This window comes from Capronia coronata (assembly GCF_000585585.1).
Source record: "Capronia coronata CBS 617.96 chromosome Unknown acBCG-supercont1.6, whole genome shotgun sequence".
NCBI lineage: Eukaryota > Fungi > Ascomycota > Eurotiomycetes > Chaetothyriales > Herpotrichiellaceae > Capronia > Capronia coronata.
Genome location: NW_006912898.1, coordinates 1,798,752 through 1,816,013, shown reverse-complemented (window position 1 = coordinate 1,816,013; position 17,262 = coordinate 1,798,752). Strand labels below are relative to the sequence as shown.

Here is a 17,262-nt window from a genome sequence, read left to right as displayed (position 1 = left end):
CGGCGCCAAAAGGCGCTAGTATGGCTACTGCCAGTTTTCCAGCTCACAATTGGCCTATTGAAGGACATTAACAAAGCTTGATTCCATATTTAGACTACCCTCAAACCTTAAAAGCACCTGCTAGCCTCCAAAGCAGCTTATTGCATGAGACATCGCCATTTCGCGAGATGTGAGACAGGGATCTTATCTACCATCCGCCGTGCTATTTCACACCCGACCAACAGGAGTTGTAGCGACGTTAGCCAGCCGGGTCTACGCGAGGCCATGGAGCCTGCGGACGACGCGGGCACCCCATGCTATCCCAAGCCAAATTTCGATTCCGCATTATGCTTTCATGGGGATCAGTCCCTGCTCGCAAAGCGCCAATACAATAATGTCTCAAAGTGGTTAGGAAAAGGACACCATGGACTGCTCCTTAGAGTCACTTCAAGGTACTCGGCTGCGATCAAGAAGGGGCTCCATTTTCTGGCCTGCGAGATTTAGAGCCATGGCATGGGCTCGAATAGCACACCTGTCAAAGCACTGACATTCTCGGAGTTTGATGGCTCGCAGGCCCTTGCGCTCCAACAGAATAACGACCGGACTTGGACTCCAAAGGGGCTGACCGGCGCGGTATACATGCTCTTCGCCTTTGTTGACGACTCGCAACAGACGTTTTCAGGCTGACCATGTCATCGTGTTAAACATCCCTCTCTTGTCTTCTGCATATGTCTCTTTCGAACAGCATCGCAATTATGTGCATTGACCTCTGGGACTGACCACGGCTGATAACGCCAATACAGCTGGGCCGTTGCAGATATGAAAACCCACGAGCCCGTTCCGGCATGGAAGCGCGGGTACAGTCGTCGCAGGATTACGAGGGCATTGATTGCGACTGTGCTCTTCCTGGCCTGCCTTCGGACACTCACTCTCGACTCTGTACAGGTAGGTAACATGCATTTGTTAAGGCCATCTCGCTAACGCACATAAGCCCTGGCTTCCCACGTCTTCCAACTTCGAGAATTTCGAGACGGACGTCCAAAACGACAACGTCCTTCAAACTCTACCCATCACCGGCTTTCTGAACGACGGCAAGGCAGGCAAGCGGACGTGCGACGAGTTGAGATACGATGGCGAACTCCAAGTTGAACGCAGTTTCTACCTTGAAGATGATCTTGTTGAGTTGGCAACGTCGTTAAAAGGCCACCCCATGATTGATTATTCGGGACAAGACCAGAGGTTGACGTTCGAAGAGATGGTGGATAAGACATGGGCGAGGCTTTCCGGATCCAGCGTTTGGCTCGAGAACTACGAAGTGTTTTTGAGTGTCACCAGAGTTATTTTCTATGACAAAGGCGTGAAGCACTGGCCAGCCATCAGCTTCATCAGGGGCCAGCTCTATAACGAGGATTGGAATGAATTGAAGAATCACACGATCCAGTGGCATGGCAACGATATCACGTTCCCGACCGTGTTCAATGTGCCCGCACCCTACGAGGTCGGCGGAGGCTTCTACGGACCGGAAGACCCCAGAATCATCATTGAACCGGACGTCGAAGATGCAGAGCCTATCGTGGTCTTCAATATGCTCAACGACCTCAAAACTATGACGCGCGCGATGCACATGTACCGACCATTTTCCAACGTCACCACCATCTTGAGTATCAACGGACAGAAAGAAAGAGCACAGTCGGAGAAGAATTGGGCACCCTTCTTCCACAACGAGCACGAAACGCCCGCTTCGGGTCAGAAGAAGTGGCCGAGCCAATATATCCACTTTATCCACAGTTTCGGCCCATTGACTATCCTCAAATGCCACGTCGGCAATGGTTGGTGCGATCTCGTCTACGAACAAAAAGTCGCAGAAGGGTTGGCGGGCGCCCATGATGACACCCATGGACGCATCAGCGGCGGAACGAATCTTGTTCCGTTGCAACTAAAATCAAGCACTGGAGCACATGCATATGTCGGATTCCCCAGGTCGCACATCGACGTGGGCTGCAAGTCGGTGTCGATGTACCGACCGGAACTGCTGGTCCTCACCGCCTACGGTGACGACTTTTACCTCAATTTCTTGTCCGACTCGGTTGATTTTGGGGACGCCGCCCTTCCACCCGAGGGTCTTTCTGACCCTTGTGGCGAAGGGCATATACTGATTACCAACAGTATCGCCAAATGGGACCAATCATCCCGCAAGGATGAGATGACGATCTCATTTTCGGTGGCAGATTCGACCGTGCAGATTCTGCGGTTGCACGGCGTCTATAAGCTACTTCAGAACCTGCCGTATCTTGGCGCCACTCTTCAAAGGGACTTGTCTCAGGATGGTGAAGTGATTTGGGATTTGCGATGGTCTGCTGTAGGCAAGGATGTCATTGCCTGCGCAGTCGAAGCTGCCCAGAACTATTCGATCGCTATTGGTACTCCTTTCAAGGGATTGGCAAGAGGCGAGGAGCCCGAGCCCGAGCCCGAGCCCGAACCCGAAGATGAGAAGCCAAATGAAGAGGAGAAGTCAAAGGACGATGTTGAAAACAAGGAATCAGATGAAGATGAGATGGTAGTGATGGAAGGCCCGTGGGATTAGTTCTACCAAGGACGATACCGACGCCAAAGTACAGGACTGGACGGAATCGCGTCAATACGCTCCAACCCGTTCATATTCGAATTACATGGCCTGGTTTTCCGGCATGGATTTTATGAATCGTGAATTGGGCGGTCTCGACACTGTCATCCAGTGAGTCTGCACACAGCAGCAGTCAGATAGGGGAACGACCTGTCATGACAGAGGGCCTTTGGTTCATGAAAGGCAAGCAAAGCCAGCGAGAGCATAAAGCGCGCGAAGTCCCGTCGATTGTGTTAAGCGTCAAGCGCGAATTCCTGTCCGGAGGAGAATCGACCCTTACCCAAGAGGCAGGAACAGTGGACTGTGGAACAACAGAAGTCGTTCATATTACTTTAGGCCGGGTCTGCCTCTGTGGCCGATTCTCACGCAGCCCTCATTGCCTGAGTACATTGCCCGAGTGTGAGGAGAATTGAGTGGTGAGCCGGGATACAGCAAGGATAATTGTCGCTCGACCCAACATTGAATGAGGCTGGAGGGCACCACTGGAGAAGCCAACAAAGGTGGCACAGATGGGAGGCGCGAGAAGAGGCAGCCTTGATGAGACAATGACTAGGAAGAACACCGTCGGGGCATATTGGCAGATATGGAAACACTGGTCTGGCGTGCTTGGGACAATAGTTACGGACGAATCTGCGAAAGTTTTTTTCTATATAATCGAGCGAGCTTTGGTTCGAGCATACATAATATACCATATCAGTTACAGATGTAATATTCAACAGGCATTCATTATGCCCTTTGACTGAGTGTGTCGAGCATGGCTTCAACATGACTTCGTCGTTTGTGAGTCCAACTGAAACCGTTCTTCGGCCGAATGGTTTGATATGCGTCCGGACTTCTCTCAGCCGCATTTGCCGACCAGTCGCGACTAAACCCGGTAGAGAACCGACTTCTCCGCAGTTTCTCGCGGGCTCCATTGTCCATACAATTCAATATACTCTGTACTGCTGCTTGACATCCTCCTAATCAACCTGTGACATCGTCTCAGACCTTTGTGGAGAGGCAGGAATGTTAGCGAGGTTGAGTTGTGTCGCTGCACCGCCAGAATGAAGCCAATCCTCCAGGGTTGCCGGCCGGCCACCTCTTTTGTCCGCGGTCTTGAGTGCCAATCCCGGTCGCAGTCCCGGGCGTCGTTACTGCAGCAAGCGTACGCCGCCAGGAAGTTCCACAACTCGACGAGAAGATGGCAAGAAAAGAGCAAGGACACAGAAAAGGAGAGTATATCTTTCCGGGGCCAACTGTACGAGAGTACCGCAGACCGGCTGAAACGGGAACGAGCCTCTGAAGCGCGATACATCCAAGCCACCAGAGTTCGCAGAGCAGCCGAGGGCAGGACGCTTGCTCTTAGTGTTGGTAAGAGACCTAAAATACTTTGTTTCGAGCATCGCTGACGGGGAAAGTGATTCTGTCGGTTGCCGGTGCAGGCTACTGGCTAGGATCCAGAGGCGAGAAAGCCCTGGACACGTCCTCAACCACTCCGCTCTCCCGCGCACACCCGCCTCAAATTGATACTCGAACATCGGTCCTCCAAGCTGCCTGGGTGGACTTTGCTCAGATCGTGGGCAAGGACAATGTCTCTACCGTCCCAGACGACCTCACGGCGCATTCCGGCTCCGAATGGTCATCCTACAGCACGAAACCCACCGAAAGACCCTTTGCTGTCGTGTATCCAGCCACGACCGAAGAAGTCTCCAAGATCATGCAGGTGTGTCATAAACGAAAGATCCCTGTGATTGCGCTCTCGGGCGGGACCAGTCTCGAAGGACATTTCGCACCTACAAGAGGAGGAATCTGCATCGACATGGGGAGGATGGACAAAATCGTGGAATTCCACCCGGATGATCTGGATATCGTGGTACAACCGGCCTTGGGCTGGGAAGATCTGAACGAGCATCTGAGCGGGCACGGCATGTTCTTTCCTCCGGATCCAGGCCCAGGTGCGAAAATCGGCGGCATGGTCGGAACGGGCTGTTCGGGCACCAACGCCTACAGATACGGCACCATGCGTGAATGGGTCATTTCGCTTACTGTCGTACTGGCCGATGGTACTATCATCAAAACCAGACGACGGCCTCGGAAGTCTAGCGCCGGCTACAACTTGACTCAAATATTCATCGGCAGCGAAGGTACCCTCGGAATCGTGACGGAAGCCACCTTAAAAGTGACAGTCCTTCCTAAATGCCAATCGGTCGCTGTGGCTACCTTCCCATCCATCCACGCCGCCGCCGAATGCGTTGCGAAAGTGGTCGGCGAAGGAATCCAGCTTGCTGGAATCGAGATCCTGGACGACGTACAGATGCGGTGTATCAACAAGAGTGGCACGACGAGCCGACAATGGCAGGAGGCACCTACGTTGTTTTTCAAGTTCGCCGGAACTGCCGATGGAATCAAGGAACAGATCCGTGTCGTACAGAAATTGGCCAAGAGCACGAAGAACAAGAGCTTCGAGTTCGCCAGAAATGACGACGAAGCTTTGGAACTCTGGAGCGCGCGGAAAGAAGCCCTCTGGAGTGTGATGTCGATGCGACGAGATGAGACTGACCATGTCTGGACCACCGATGTGGTAAGTTTGCCGTGGACGAGGCTGAGGTCGATATACTAATGCAATGCAGGCCGTTCCTATCAGTCGTCTCGCTGATATCATTCAAGAGACTCGCGATGATGTTGCTAATAGTGGTCTGTTGGGTGGTATTTGCGGCCATGTGGGCGACGGGAATTTCCACGGTAAGTCTTGCTTGGGCTGGTCTTCGGTCCTGACGGCGGACACTAATGTCGTGACAGCTATTCTCCTATACAACGATGCTGAGAAGCAGGTTGCGGAAGATGTGGTTCATCGCATGATTCGACGCGCCATCGCGATGGATGGTACCGTCACTGGAGAACATGGTGTTGGCTTGAAGAAACGCGAGTTCATTCGGGAAGAGCTGGGAGATGACACCGTCGATGCCATGCGCAGGGTAAGTAATCTCTCTTTGTTACAGATTAGGAGTACGTCGATGCTGACACAACAATATAGCTCAAGCAAGCATTTGATCCTATGGGGCTGCTCAACCCTGACAAGGTCGTGCAGGTTGAGGAAGGCCATTAGGCCATGGCTACAGGCTGATATTGGACGTCTCCGCCATCTGTGCAATCTTTGCGAGGGCATCTAGTCATTCATGCAGTGGTCACCGGTGATGCGGATCTCATACATATAATTCTCATACCCTTCCCAAGTCTGCGATATGGCAACGAGCATATCGTGTGTCGGAGGCCGGGGAAAGTGATCATGTGACCTGAATCCCGCCGTCTCCACCGCCGGTTCCCTTTTAGGCTAAATGCCTGTCGGTACCGTGGCCGGTCTTTCTCCGGTGGTCAATTGTTCACATCCTCCGCAGACCGAGCACGGAGAACACACCACATTCTCTCCACAGCACTCATCATGGCACCGCTCTCCGCCTTGCCTACAATAGAAGGCGGTCCGCCGCGCATGGAGCCGGCGCTGTACATTCATAGTGGTGTTCATAGTCGAATTCGTTCTCAGGAGATTTGAAAACCCTCAATCTACCCATCTGCATTCTCTCTATACCTCCAGTACACAAGCATCGTGCCCTGTCTACCCCTCATCTGTATCAGTCCGTCTTTGCTTCATCGCTGTTAGGTTAACTGGCCCATTGCACTCGCAGTCATGACTACAGAAACAAAAACGAAGGTCAGTCTCTTGAATATGGCAACGCTGGGCGACTCGACTGACATGAGCAACAAAGGAAAACGACTCTTTCGTGCTCCGCGGAGTCAAAGATGTGCAATTCGAAGACCGCCCCGTCCCCAAACTCGCCAGTCCCTACGATGTCCTCCTCCAAGTCAAGTACACCGGGATCTGTGGCTCAGACGTGCACTACTGGCAACACGGCCGGATAGGACAATTCGTGGTCAAAGACCCCATGGTGCTAGGCCACGAGTCGGCGGGAACAGTGGTGGAAGTGGGATCCAAAGTGAAAACACTGAAGAAGGGCGACAGGGTGGCCATGGAACCCGGTGTCCCCTGCCGACGCTGCGTGCGGTGTAAAGAAGGGAAATACAACTTGTGTTTCGACATGGCGTTTGCAGCTACACCCCCATACGACGGCACATTGGCCAAGTACTACGTGCTGCCGGAGGACTTCTGCTACAAGCTGCCGGAAAACATGAGCCTGGAAGAAGGCGCGTTGATGGAACCTCTTGCAGTCGCCGTGCATATCACCAAGCAGTCGGGTCTGAAGCAGGGCGACAATGTGGTCATTTTCGGCGCCGGGCCCGTCGGACTGCTCTGCTGTGGCGTGGCCAAAGCTCTGGGCGCGAGAAAGGTGATTGCCGTGGATATAAACAAGGAACGACTCGAGTTTGCCAAATCCTTTGCGGCCACGGCATCGTTCGAACCGGCCAAAGTCTCAGCACCGGAAAATGCCCAGCGACTCAAGGATGAAAACGATCTCGGCCAGGGTGCCGATGTGGCCATCGACGCCAGTGGCGCAGAACCGAGCGTCCAGACGGCGATCCATGTCTTGCGCATGGGCGGCAGCTATGTCCAGGGTGGGATGGGTCGGGATGAGATCACGTTCCCCATCATGGCCGCCTGCACCAAGGAATTGACCATCAAGGGCAGTTTCCGCTACGGGTCCGGTGACTATCAGATGGCGGTGGATCTGGCGAGCAGTGGCCAGGTTGATGTCAAGAAGCTGATCACTAGGAAAGTCAGTTTCGAGAATGCCGAACAGGCGTTTGAGGATGTGAAGGCCGGCAAGGCGATCAAAGTCTTGATTGAGGGGCCGAAGTGAAAAGCAGGTGGTCGTGAAGAATATAATGGGTCGGAGCCAGAAACAAAAAGCAGAAACAGGGGGAAGAGAAGATACTGAATGGAATGAAGAGACATCAACTGCCCTTGAATGATTCAATGTCCTCTCTGTTTGCCGCTTGGTGGGTAGGGCAGCTTTGACAAGTCAATGATTGATTCCATGTTAATCGTGCAAACGGTGAATGGTATCGTTGTTGAAATGTGGTGCTTGGTGCCAGGTTTCATCCATCGGAGTCGGTGACATGATTGCTGACCTTGACACAGCTGACACAGCTCTGCAACATGCCAGTGCCACCCATCGTTGAAGTCTACAAGATGTGAAGAATGCATGCATGACCTGGACTCAGTTCCCCTTCTCATGCACTGCTGTTCAGCGTCACCATCTCTCACGAAGAAAGAGGCCATTGAATCTCTCTCGCCACCGTATTCCAAGCAGAAACGGTGATATGTCTCGACTTGACCCTGTTCGAGCTTTTCACAGGTAAGAATGCATCTCGCCTCCGTTTCAAAGCTGGAGCCACGCGCAGGAAAATGAAGATCAAGGATCCAGAAGAAGGGAATATCCATGTCATGACTCACGCTCTCCCGTTCCATTCCCTGGCATGTCATTGAATGAGCCGTCTCGCAGGCCTCTGGAGAGGTATAAGTATCTGCCTTTCCCTCCCCTTTTTTCTGCTTTTCGTTTCTCATCCTCTTCTCTGTGGCGTTGCAGTCCACCTCCTCTCCTCAGGGCTCAGGCCTTGAGGAGTACCAGGAGCATGCCTTCCCGTCATCTGCGCCACAACCTCTCTTGATCTGGTTCATTCCAATGTGATCAGTCTCGAGAACTCTTTTATATATAGATACACACCCTCATCCACGTCCCTAGCCAGACTCCGACACTCAGTGCCAATACACATCCATCCAGGTCGGTGATGAGTTGTTCAACATCTATGTCGCCAGTCAGGCCGACCGACCTTCTTACTGGACGAACATCCGGCGACTCCTTCGGTAGTCGGTTGAACAAGGCATCACAGTTAGTAACAGCCTCATTTGCAGCCAGCTTCATTTGCCACTATACAGGGCTTTCTCAAGACGCTGGTATCGAGTCATCTACCCGCGCGTTGAAACACCGGACTGTCACACCAGTGCAGAGGAGAAGACAGGCTGCCCAACTACTCTTGGTTGGGGCTGGGGCCACTGTCACCATTGAAGTTGCCGTATCGGGAACGGCAACGTGGCGAGCAAGAGAATTAACATGAGATCGAAAGGAACGGAATTTGCTGGGTCAACCATTCGTGGCACACACATAGCATTTTGCTCCACCAAATTCGGCCTTCAGCATATTCTTCTCGAATGTCTTGTCCCTTTTCGCACACGACACTCAGCAGCGGGAGACTACAGACCCAAACCAAGCAAGCACAAGAATGATTGAGTCTTGTCTGTCGGTCTCAAAGCCGCCGCCCTGGCGGAAGCAGTATGTTATTCGCAGCGAAACCGATACTGAGTCTGCATCGACGAATCTTGGCTAGAGCACCCTCACGGACGTTGTGGACATCCTCTCCATTCTCACCACTACCCTATCCCCTCGCGACAACGGTTCGTCGCATAAAATACCTGCGTTGCAAGCCAATACCGCCACCAATATTCCGATGCTGCCTCATCCACGAGGGTGTCCCCTTAACCGGTGAGCAGTGGTTCAGATGTCCCTGCTCGTGTCAACCATCTTCTCTCTCCATTCGTCTCCCACTCCCGTTGGCGCAGCTCTCACCGTTGTTCGCTATGGTAAATCCTCGGTTGAAACTTGAGTGGGAGGTAGAGGCCATCCTTGACTCTCGTCTCGAGGAAGCTCGGCATGATGTCCAACAATAGGTGCTGGTCCACAGGAGGCTAGGAGAATGAGAAAGGGCAGTAGGATGAGGGAGCGCCACCGATCGAATATCCGGTCCATCCCCACCGGCCCCGATGCTCCCGATGGAACTGAGACAATCGAACATGCGGCCTCGTGCAGCCTTGGAGCGACGTCCTTCCTGGATATGACGAGTTTCTCCTGACGTTCATACCCAAACTCCAACGAAAGAATGACGTTCCCCTTTAAGGCCCGATCAACAAGCCACTCGAAGAGAAAGAACGCATCGAAAAGAGTGACCTCAAAGCCGAACATTCCTTTGGTGAAAGGCCAGAATTGCCTGTGATGCTCCCGCACAGCCTCCTGGAGGAAGATTCAGCACTGGTTTCTGCTGGCGCATGGAGACAGCATGGTGGCACCAAGATAATGGTGTCGTTTGCCATGCCCAGCTTTCAACGGGTAACAGCGTCCGAACCAGATCATCGAGATGACGACACAAACCTGCTACTCTCTCGTGTGATCAGCCATCATTGAAGACTCTGCTACCATGCGACTTGTGCGCACATGGCTGCGAGGAAAAGGTAACTGTGGCGCGGAAAAGTTGCTTCAGTTGAATCTTCTTTCCAGGCACACGAAGGCATGCTCTGCACGAAAGGTCAGACCATGTCCGAAGCAGGTCATAGTCTGGTACGACTTTTCTCCTCTCGATTCTTGTGTTGGCGATGTCCCGGCATGCTGCCTGCCCTCGCGTGGGAAGAGAGGACACCCTTAAGAGAAGAGAAGGGTCTTATTATGCGCCCGGGCGGTCAAGCAGATCAACTCGTTGAAAACATGGCTTTCTGTCTTCTGTTGTTCGAACATCGCAATGTCCATGCTGAATGGGGATGCAACTTATTCTGCCAGTGGTGGTCGCTCACATTCAGACATGTTGAGAACTTAGCTGGTCGCTCACACTCAGAACTGCTGAGAGAACTATTCATACTCACCGAGATCGACGCCGAGTCATATTCGGTCAGCACAACTGAAAAGAGATCGACGAAGTCACGCACTCGCTGGCCGAGTCACGCGACTATACTGTGTGCGCACAAGACTAGCGAGCAACCTTTCCACATTTCCCATCCTTAGGAAACCAATACTGCCGGTCGATGGCATTACAGCGAATGCTCAGCATTGCCTTGAACACCGCCTGGAACACCGTGGCGAGGGCCAGAGAGCGAAAATTGGACGGTTTGCGTGTTCCTGATTTATATCAAGAACTAACCCTAACCCTGACCCATTCTTGACCCCATATGCCCAAATGCCCAATATATGCCCAATCACCCCAATGCGGCCGAGAATCTGAAACGTGAGAAAACGGCTGCCCGCACTGCAAAGAAGCGAGAGACCCTAAAAGAGGTCTACGGACTTGTGAGCGAGTTTGAGGAATCTTACTCGAGTCGACGCAACCATTCCGATGAGAATGCCGCCAGCGACTCCTTGGTAATGGCAAGCAGATTCGCCCACTTGTTCCACCGCGTTGTCTGTGACGAGGGGCACAAACTAAAAAACCCACGGACAAAAAACATGGCCGCGGTTGAAACGCTATATGCCCTGCGTGTCTGGATTGTTACGGCGACACCAATGATCAACCGTGTCGCTGATCTCCTTGGGTATCTTTGGCTCTTTTGGACCCCTTCCTGGCTCGACGATCTCGAGGAACTGGACGATTACACGCTGCCGAAGCTGGCCCATCTAACAGTCGACCACGATCTTACGCAGCTGGGTCTGAAGTGACATAGCGTGGTCGTTGGAATCGCGCGTATGGAAACCATGCGTGGCAATGGACACATCACATTGGTTCCAGTAGGCGTGTTCCTCCACCAGGTGGGATGATAGTGAGGCCGGCTGCGATACCGAGTGAAATGACGGCATGGGATCCGGCACCTACGTTTAATCAAGAGTATGGACTGCGCCACGCGTTGGGCTGGACCGAGGCCTGGCCTGAGCACATCTTACAGGATATAGCTCTATATCGCTGGGTCAGAGAGGCATAAAGCCGCCTCTGGTCAAACCAAGAACAAGACGGAGAACAAGAAAGAACGCCTGTACCCAACCTTGCCAGACGACGGACCAAACCGAAAGAAAACCTTAACCAAAGCCCAAATCGAAAAGATCCTGTGGGACTCCCCTACTGAGAAACAAATGAGACATCAGATCGCACAGGCATACTTCAACAAGCCTTTTCTGCCAGCGAGTACTGGCTAATGCACACATCCTGGCAACATTGGTATTCGATATTTCCGCTGATGCACTGGCAATCTGGTTCCATCATCTATTGTCGACACGGATTTGCCTGATCGGCCATTCCATCGGGTTGTCTGTGATGAATACCACAGGACCTTCTCGAGATGAGGAATCAAATCATCGACAGTGGTCTTCCTGGATCATGAGAAAGGTGTACTGAACAATATCGGAAAGAGAGGAAACTCAAAGTATAATGACCTCTTCGCAGTCAACGCCATCAATATGGCTGTGGACTACTCAAATTGCGATCACGCCCTACCATCGCTTTGATTACTGGGTATGCGGCACAGAGAAACTTCTTCAGCTCTGCAAGGCCTCAATGCAACTCGATCTGTCCCTGTCGTCATTCATTGAACAACTGTATGTTGGAACCGTCGACTCACTAGGGTCGGGCACTGGCTGACCGCAAAGTTCATGAACGTCTACCCAAGAACATGATGGGCCTCCCGTTCCGTTGGAACAAGAGGACTGGTCCTGACACTGAGTATCAGGCCAGTTTGCTCTGGCACTTTGAGCATTATGGCGTCAGAGGTATCCACGCCCATGATGAATCGGGTTGCAGACTTGCTCGGATACTTGTGCATGTTCTGGGTTCCAGCCATGGCACGGATCACAGCTGACTTTGAAATTGCCAGAGAGGTTGGTTACGGACGACACAATACTTGGGAGGATATATGGGCGTCGTGTCCTTGGCTCAGGCCACCAACGGTTACAACGGACCTGAATACGGAAGTATGGGAGGACATTGAATTCGATGGATGGATCCACCCGGTCAGTGCACTGTGGAACGACAAGACGCCTCATACAACTCCCAAGAAATCGCCGTCTAAGAGAATCAAGAATGGCTGCATGCTGTCCACGGTTTCTCGAGAGGCTGAGGAAGTTAGCACTGGATCTAGTATACGAGAGAAGACCCATGTTGTCTACGGATGAATGTTAACGTGGTCCTCCTGACAAACCGATGCCTGGCGCCGATGGAAACATAATATGGAGCACTAATCATCGTTGCCCGGCCAAGCAGCCCTACAAAATGTCCTGGAGTGAGAGATACTCAAGATGCAAAGGACAAACTCCGTAAGGCAATATTTTCGTGGTCCCAAACGCGCCCCTGATCAACTCCGTCGAGGAATGGTACAAGCAAGCAAGATGGAGGCCAACGAACTGGAATTCCGTGTTTATGTGCAGCTGACAAACCAGACGACAAGTGGCCACAAATCGCGAGACTTCAACGAGGGAAATGGATCGCAAAAATTCATACTCGATCTTCGGGACAGCTGCTCAAACGACAATACCATCGAAGCGATGCTTCGCCTATACACCCAAGAGGCTGGGCAGTTGACACAGATCATACTTACGGCCGCATATGCTGCCTGACGAACCGGGTTTATACAGCATATTCCTGGTCGGTCTTCAGTTTCAGTACCCCTGATTTGGGCGAAAACGGTCCATGTCTTCATTCCCATCAACACCCATAACCACTGGACGTTGGTATATATCAATATACAAACCCGGCCAGTGTTGGACCTCAACTCTTCGGGCCCCGCCACGAAATCCGTCTTGTCCGCCAATTTCTTCATGAAAATCGCTATGATATAAGTGATATATCTGATGGTTTTCGGCTTTCGGCAGAGGACCTGGACCTCTCGCCAGCAGCATACTTGGGGTCAATTGTGGGTGTTGGGTCATTGTCAACGCCCGTACCCAAGGGTTCACGTGGATCTACCACCATCCAGGAAGACTCTCCCGGAGGCGACCAAGAAGCCGCCTGCCAAGAAGCCTCTAAGCGGCGCTGGGAGTTGGGTCGATACGTCTTTTTCACAGCCTTACAATCATACAAGACGGACGTGAACCCTGCGGGAATCCATCAAATACCCTGCGGAAGGTATATTCGTGGCAGAGTGTTCAACGGATCCGGGGAAGTATACAGTGCCAAGGATCTTAAGGCCACCCTGATTGAGGTGGACGAATGGATAGGCCGGCATGACAGCATAATGGTGGCGAGAAGAAGCCAGCATCGAGGAAGAGAACGCTGAAGGCATACCGCATACTACATACCAGAGAAACCTGGCAAGTGTGCTTCATGTTTCGTTCGAGGCACCGACTGTTCCTTGACTACGTCTCGAGCGTCGTTTGAGAAGGGAACTTCATCGACCCAACCAACAACGACTCCAGTGACTCGGTCGATGAGGTCGATCGAAGCAGATCCGAGTGTTTCTCCACAGACGACGACACGTCGTTCAAAGCGCATTCTTTCGCCAGATGAGACGACGCGTGACAAGGCTCGCAAGGCGAGGAAGATCGCCATTGATGATGGAGAAGCTCTGTTTTCGGCTGACGAAGGTGGCAAGAGCGTGGACTGAAAGACGTCGCGTGGTCACATTCGTCGTCCATACGGCCCTGTTCTCCCTGCGGATGAGCCTGGTCTGAATCAGTGGATTGCTGGGAGCCTGTCTCGCATCTCTTTAGAAATGGGGCATAGAAGCACTGGCTACTACTCCCTACCCCAGCTGGACATACCGTTTGTTCTTAGCAACAGTCAGAAACAGAAGAATGGTGGGGGTTTTCCTCTTCGACAACGCAAATCATATGTCGAATTCTTATTTTGACGTATCCAGTCAACATATGTCAGCTGGTTCTGATCGTCGACCACTTCCGTCGACTTGGACTAAACCGCTGCAAGACAGGGTGAGGCTGTTGACGATCCGCCATGGAGCCAACCCTCCAGCTGGCACCAGATCCGCATCGTCTATGATGAGACGGCTTGTTTCAACCACGCCCACCTAGTCGCCGAGCTAGGGCATGTGAACCGAGACCAACGATTCTGCCGCGGTATTCTTCATTGTCCCCATCATGGTTACAGAGCCCTCGCAGATCTCTGCCAACATGACCAACATAACCCGCAATACATCAAAGCCCTACTAAGCGTAGACAACTTTGACTGCTATGCCCGATATTGCGTCGCTCTCCCAATCTTCAAATTCTCTCATGGCACAGTCTCAAGGTTTCTAACCGTCACCCTAACCCTAAGTATGTGCCTTAGCAACTACAGTTGTCATCGGCGGCGGCGGCACCCAGATGTCAAAACCGTGTCATGAAAGGTGCCCAGCGCCGCTGCCAGCTATGCCATACGAGCTTCGCGAAGAATCAAAAGAGTCGCCATGTTCTGATGCACCACCGCGACGAAATACTGTCGTCTGGCACCTTCTATGACGAAGGTGATGAACCCGCACCACCAAGCTCGCCCAGCAGCCACCTCCCGGACGAGTTACGAACCACTCCGGAGCCAGACCTGATGTCGGATGATGTTGAAGAAGATGAGCCAACATCCTCTCGTTGACTATCAGCAATTACCGGCACCGAAGCTGTTACCTCATTTGGCCCAACCTCGCCTTCTTCTGGACCTGTGAACAGTTTACAGAGCTACCCTCTGGCATCGCCGGCCAACGACAGCCTGCGTTATTATCTAAACGCAATATTTAGCCTGGATCTCGCCCGCCTTGCCGTCAATAATGATCTAAGACGGCTAGATCTCAAATGGCGCGGAGTCGTGATTGGCTACCGTGGTGCACAGAAGGCGTTCAAGACATAGACTTTCTCGAGATGGGGAATCAAATTATCGACAATGGTCTTCCTAGATCATGAGACAGGTGCACTGAACAATGTCGGAAAGAGAGGAGGCCTAAAGTACAATAACCTCTTCGCAGTTAACGCCATCAATATCCAAGGGAGTTGTTTCATTGCGGCATTGTGTATTCCTCCGGAACGGAACTCAGGTGCGATACATTGGATTGCGGGATGGGCAAGACAATCAAGACATTGGCCGAAGTATGTTTCCAGGATGAGACTGAGGAAGCTGATTGAGATGTACGCCATCACAGCCACTGCTGGTGTTACAAGATACGGCTGCAGAATACTGGATGGGATGGCCTAGAAGAATCAGGGCTCGCCTCGACGGCATGAAAGGAGTTCTTGATCTTCTGAGATCATATTTGACTTGGATATCCTGGCTCTGGTTCTGGAGGACAAGAAGAATAATCACGAGTATTCACCTTCGCGGCAACCCCAGATGCCTCATGGGTCATGATTGCCATCGTCTCATGCGCGGCTGCGCTTTTCCCTGTCTGAAGGGATACAAGCCTCATCGGAACATGTCACCACGCAAGCGTGCATGTCAAAGAGACAGACGGGAGACTTCGATTCTGGAGTCCATGCAATCTGTGGGATGACCACATCCACACAGTTCGCGCGCCTGTGCCTGCCAACAGTGTGGTACATCTCCTGCAGCACGCACCCTTGTCAATGCACCTTGTACACAGGTGCAGAGTACAGTGAGGTCACACTATCCATAATACTAAATATATATACATACAGTCGGGTTCCGGGGCCCACCTTACTGCCTTGTACGAGGCTGTCCGCAAAAGAGATCGTCGAGCAAGAAACAGAGAAGATGGTTCCTGCAATCAACGGAACGCATCTCTGGACTGGGTCTGTAAGACCCCCGCGGAGATGTCGAGCAACCATCAGATACCATCTCCTAAGGCCACCAGATTGCACAAGAATTGAGATGGTGTAGCCAGATGGTGGCCTACACAGTGACAACATAGAGAACCGTAGAGACGTTCTCAGGGAGTTCATCCAAGTACAGCTTTGGCCGGTCAAGGCTGGGCTGGAAGATGGGGTTGAAACCCTACATCAAACTGGACCGACTATGAGATGCAGCGGAAGAGAGTGAATACGCTTATATATATATGGCGCGTGGAAGAATTTACCAAATGTCGGAACTCTGACGACCCAGGTATCATCAAGATCATTACCGCAGCATTCCCGTTGACGTTCATTCGCGTCGACCTGAACGACCGTGTCGCCGGTGGTGACCAGTCTCGCCTCCGTCGCTCCTGGTTCCCTGGCTGCGCAAGCCAAGCCGACAAAGCTCAACTTGTTCGCCGTCGTGTCGCCTGCGACACCGGCCCCCGCTGGGCTTTCTTCAGAGGACTAGCTTTGAGAACTGGTTGGTTACCGGCGCGGCCGAGTTCATTGTATGTTGCGCATCATCGATCGATAAAATTCTGGCATTTTCCGTTCTCGGTTGCCTCTACAAACCGAGTAAATCCGGAAATGTAGAATCGACAGTCAAACCTGACGAAGCTATCCATCGATGTATGAGCTCGTTCTGGCTGAATGCGGATTTTCCCATGAAAACGAAGAGGCGAGGGAGGTTCCTGACGTGGCCAGACGAATCCAACTCATCCTCTGCTGAACACGAGCCCTTGAGTGACACTCAGTCTCGTACAGTCCATCGACCACAAGCATGGCAAGTGTGCAGTTCGTCGGGCTGCGACGTAACAACGACGTGCTGTTGACGGAAATAGTGCGTCCATACATGCCACCGTCTGAAGACACGACTTCGATTCTTGCATCGCCGACAAACAACATGCTGCGATTCCATCCAGATGCAACATTCTCCCTTGATCTTGCACGGCTAGTAAGTAAAAATCGAACGCCCTTCGAATCTATCGAAGCTGACTCTCCTAGCGGTCAGGCCTACGGGGAAAGGGTCGAAACCCGAACAACCCGACAGTTTGTTTCCCTCGAGAGCACTTCGCAATTTTCGAATCTAACTTCTACAGGCATGAGTAAACGAGCCTGGGACAGGAGTGAAGAATTTTACCGGTAAGTTCGAGCACAGGATCTATTATTTCGAAGCTGTCTTCTAACATTCCGAAGTTCCAAGTTTTGGCG

General features: G+C 52.2%; 4 protein-coding genes across 4 annotated transcripts; all 4 read left to right on the top strand.

Annotated features, from left to right (window-relative positions):
- Nucleotides 1–824: 824 nt before the first annotated feature.
- Nucleotides 825–2,563, top strand: A1O1_07322 (uncharacterized protein; the record flags this gene model as incomplete). The annotated part of the gene is made up of 2 exons (XM_007728194.1): nt 825–924; nt 948–2,563. 2 exons carry the CDS (start codon nt 825–827, stop codon nt 2,561–2,563), a joined length of 1,716 nt encoding a protein of 571 aa, XP_007726384.1.
- A 1,082-nt stretch (nt 2,564–3,645) lies between these two features.
- A1O1_07321 (D-lactate dehydrogenase (cytochrome)) lies at nt 3,646–5,687 on the top strand (the record flags this gene model as incomplete). The annotated part of the gene is made up of 5 exons (XM_007728193.1): nt 3,646–3,952; nt 4,000–5,162; nt 5,212–5,323; nt 5,381–5,556; nt 5,616–5,687. The coding sequence occupies 5 exons, from the start codon at nt 3,646–3,648 to the stop codon at nt 5,685–5,687; spliced, it is 1,830 nt and encodes a 609-aa protein (XP_007726383.1).
- A 579-nt stretch (nt 5,688–6,266) lies between these two features.
- A1O1_07320 (D-xylulose reductase A) lies at nt 6,267–7,395 on the top strand (the record flags this gene model as incomplete). Its single annotated transcript, XM_007728192.1, has 2 exons — nt 6,267–6,290; nt 6,346–7,395. 2 exons carry the CDS (start codon nt 6,267–6,269, stop codon nt 7,393–7,395), a joined length of 1,074 nt encoding a protein of 357 aa, XP_007726382.1.
- A 3,153-nt stretch (nt 7,396–10,548) lies between these two features.
- On the top strand, nt 10,549–11,013 carry A1O1_07319 (uncharacterized protein; the record flags this gene model as incomplete). Its single annotated transcript, XM_007728191.1, has 1 exon — nt 10,549–11,013. The coding sequence occupies one exon, from the start codon at nt 10,549–10,551 to the stop codon at nt 11,011–11,013; it is 465 nt and encodes a 154-aa protein (XP_007726381.1).
- Nucleotides 11,014–17,262: the final 6,249 nt, after the last annotated feature.